The sequence below is a fragment of the Hordeum vulgare genome, chromosome 7H (assembly GCF_904849725.1).
Source record: "Hordeum vulgare subsp. vulgare chromosome 7H, MorexV3_pseudomolecules_assembly, whole genome shotgun sequence".
NCBI lineage: Eukaryota > Viridiplantae > Streptophyta > Magnoliopsida > Poales > Poaceae > Hordeum > Hordeum vulgare.
Genome location: NC_058524.1, coordinates 108,799,775 through 108,803,350, shown reverse-complemented (window position 1 = coordinate 108,803,350; position 3,576 = coordinate 108,799,775). Strand labels below are relative to the sequence as shown.

Here is a 3,576-nt window from a genome sequence, read left to right as displayed (position 1 = left end):
AATTTTGGGATGTTACATCGTGTTTGGTGTTGTTCTATACCAACCGAGAGCCATCTCCAACGCGTTGCTGGGAGTAGCCCATGCATCGGATGTCGTCGCTGTGTCGGCGTACTCGGCCGGTGGTTGCCGCGCCGATCGCCGTGCGTCGCACCGGAGGGGCCGCTACCGCTCGACACCGATGGGTAGCGCAGGCGCGAGCGCCACGCGTGAGAGTGGCTTCGCCGGGCCCTCCGTGGTGTCCACAGACACGCGCCCGAGTGCCAAGCGCCGGCCGTGTCTCTGCCTCCAGATGCGAGAGAGACACTTCGCCGTTATTACGCCCGTCACTCTTTTCTTGTTCTCTGTGGCCAAATCGCTCTCGAGCAAGCTGATAACGTGTGAAGAGGGTAAAGCGAGAGAGAAAGGAATGAGAATGAACAATGTCTTTCATTGATAAAATTATGGTACATATATCCTTGACACAAAGGCGATTACAATAGGTGGTTGCTAAAAATGGAAACCGACATGACAAGGATTAACCATTAATTGATGTAATTAATTAATTCCTAACAGCTATAAACTAAACGTGTGTGTCAGTTGAGATGTTAATAACCGATGAAACATCATTTAATTAACTTAATGTGGATATTGGGCTGTTTTATCATCGTTCTTTCTGGTGCAGATACAGACATACAGAAATGGAAGATTTAAACGAATGAATGTTGTCTGAATTTGAAATGAAATAGAGTCATATTATTTCCTGTCTACTCTTTGAACCGAGTTGATGACGTAGTTCCAGGCAGGAGACGAACTGCCTGTATTTACATGGTTATGTTTTACTTTAAGGTTCTACCCTTTGAACCGAAGGTCTTGGTCGGGTTGGCCACTTGTTACTAGTAATAAACGTTGCAAGGCTACCTACTGTTCTTTTAAGTCATAATATAAGTGAGAAGGGCTTGTGTATTAAACTGCTAGAGCATACTACGAACGAAAGTCGGTTTCCCCTATTTTATATTACTCCCCTCGTTTCAAAATAAGTAAATAAAAATAAATAAACTTTATACTAACGTTAGTATAAAGTTTAATCATTTTTGAGTCATTTATTTTGAAACGAAGGTTGTACTTTCTATGTACCTAAATACTTATAGTTAGGGAGAATTTTCTTTAACTACGAGTATTTTTTAGGTAAAAAAGGAATATAAAACAACCGTACCAAACGTCCAACCACAACACAAGTTTGGAGTCCAAAGAAAAAAGGCCAGTGTCAGAGTAAAAACAAAAGCAAGTCATGTCTGGCTGGAGCACATCACAACAAACCTACACTAGAGGTGAAGTAATGTACCAAAGTTGCGCATGCTTAAGATACAGAGATTGCTCCACATATACGAAGTACTTGCTTAAGTTGTTGGCTCATCAAATGAGAGTACAGAGCAAACCTCACTAAACTGCTTCAGAGTTGATTCATACAAAAACAAATGTGCAACCTACTCACAACATCATAGGGACGCAAGATACTACAGTACATGCCTAAAAATGAAAGGATCACAAGCTTAGAATCCCAAAGAACTGAACCAAGTCACTACTAAATGTGAGTAGTGGACCATGAATCAAAGTTGACCAGAACCACGAGATAAGCTCTAAGTTCTTACTAAAAAGTTTAGAACTGGAACCATGAGGTAATCACAACATCATACAGATTAAGAAACAACGAACACTATGTTCAGCATCGACAAGTGGAATAAATATCTCAGAGGTACTGACTACAGATTACAAAACAGCAAACAGGAAGTTCACAACATCGATAACAGGGGCAAGAACAACAACTGTCGTAGCTTACATGAACAAGTGGAGCAAATTGCTCAGAGGTACTACATCCGTGGAGATCGTAATTGTACCAGCGAATGAGTATCCTCATATACATTTTGATAAGAATTTCAACATCAGATTCAGTATACAGTTGAAGACGAGAAGAAGTCGTCGTGTCCCCGAAGCGGTCGAGCCTGAAGATTGGCCGCGGCATTCTCGTTCTCGAGCGCCTCTTCGGCCCGCCACGCTGCTTCAAATGGATCGAAGCAGCTCGGCCGCGAGTTGAACAAGTGGTCGTCGTGCCCCTGAAGCGATGGAGCTTGAAGGTCCGACGCGGCGTTGTCTTTCTCAAGTGCTTCGTCGGCGTGCCACTCTGCTTCAGATGGATGGAAGGAGATGGGCGGCGAATTGTCTTGGACCATGGAAGACTTGTCGTTCGTCGAGACGGCCGGCCGCTCCTGCTCTGCTGTCGCTTCATCCATTATAGTTATAGTCTTATAGAGTGCCCAAAGCGTCTGGATGTCGAGCTCCTCTTCGGCCTGACACCCTGCTTCAACTGGAGCGTGAAGATCAGCCTCGGCATTGAAAGTCCCCATGATTTCTTCTTCAGCATCAGCGAAAAGCTTTTCCATCTCTTCTGGTTCAGAGTAGAAATTCTGTTGGATGTCGTTTCTAGCTTCGACCGGGAGAGTTTCCTCCACTTGCACGTCCCCGAGAAGCTCTTCCATTGAGCAAGAAAACATGTCGTCATCAGCTTCAGGTATGGGTTCAGGCTGCAGCGGCAAGGAAACCGGTGCTGCAGCGGCGAACGACGGTGTGGCGGTTGCCTGGGCGGGAACGGCAGCCCGCATCCTCTTCATGGGGCGCGGCGGATGTGGATCGGCCGCGGCAGCCGGCGCTGGCCTCTTTCCTACGTGCTCTGGTTGCGGCGCGGGTTGCGGCGCCGGCTCCGGTCGTTGTTGAAGCTTATACGCGGCCGATTCACGGCGGGCTTCGTCGGGAGGGTGCTGGGACAAGTGAATCTTGCAGAAGACCTTCTCCTCGTCGGCGACGACGGCCTTCGGCGGCAGGAGTCGGTATTCCTCCATGACCCAGCCGGTGGACTTGCCCTTCCTCTTGAACGACAGGTTCTTCCTCTCGCCGACCTCGACGCCGGCGTGCCTGATGACCGTGGTCGTGTTGACGGTCCAGGTCCCGCCGCCGGCTGTGCGCGCGCAGCGCGTTGTCCTTCCCTTCTTGCGCTTGCACGGGGTGAAGAAGAAGCGGTCGCCGCTGCTCACCGCCTGCGGCACGGGCGCGTAGAGGGCGGCGAGATCCTTGGGCTCGCAGTCGTAGACGTCGGCGCGGTGGATGAGCTTCTCGGCGCAATGCAGCGTCTCGCCGGCGAGGAGGCGTGGGAGGTAGTAGGTGACGGCCTCCACATCTGTAGGGTTCAGGCGGTAATGCTGGAAGACATCGTCGTCGACGTTGTTGAGCCCTTCCATCCTGGCCGGCCGGCGGCTGCTCTGCTGATTCTAGATTGGAGGGGAGGGGGTTGATTGATTCGACGCCGGCGATTTGGGGAGATCGGCGGCGATTGGTTTGAGAGATGCACGCGCAGGGCGTAGTTGTATTTGATGACCACGGAGAGCTTTGTACTGAACGCGTGTCCGGTTACCAAAAGGAGCTGAAACTCTGCAGTTCGACTTGGGTGGCAAACTTGCCGGTCCCGTTTCTTCGCTCTTCCATTTGAAATCGGATTCGGGCTCTGTGCATTATTCGTTTGATGAAACGGAATTTTTGGTGAAAAAT

At 49.4% G+C, this 3,576-nt stretch overlaps 1 protein-coding gene across 1 annotated transcript; it reads right to left on the bottom strand.

Annotated features, from left to right (window-relative positions):
* Positions 1–1,698: 1,698 nt before the first annotated feature.
* On the bottom strand, positions 1,699–3,365 carry LOC123413071. Its single transcript, XM_045106018.1, has one exon. It carries the CDS (start codon positions 3,267–3,269, stop codon positions 1,926–1,928), a length of 1,344 nt encoding a protein of 447 aa, XP_044961953.1. The 5' UTR covers positions 3,270–3,365; the 3' UTR covers positions 1,699–1,925.
* Between the last annotated feature and the right edge of the window lie 211 nt (positions 3,366–3,576).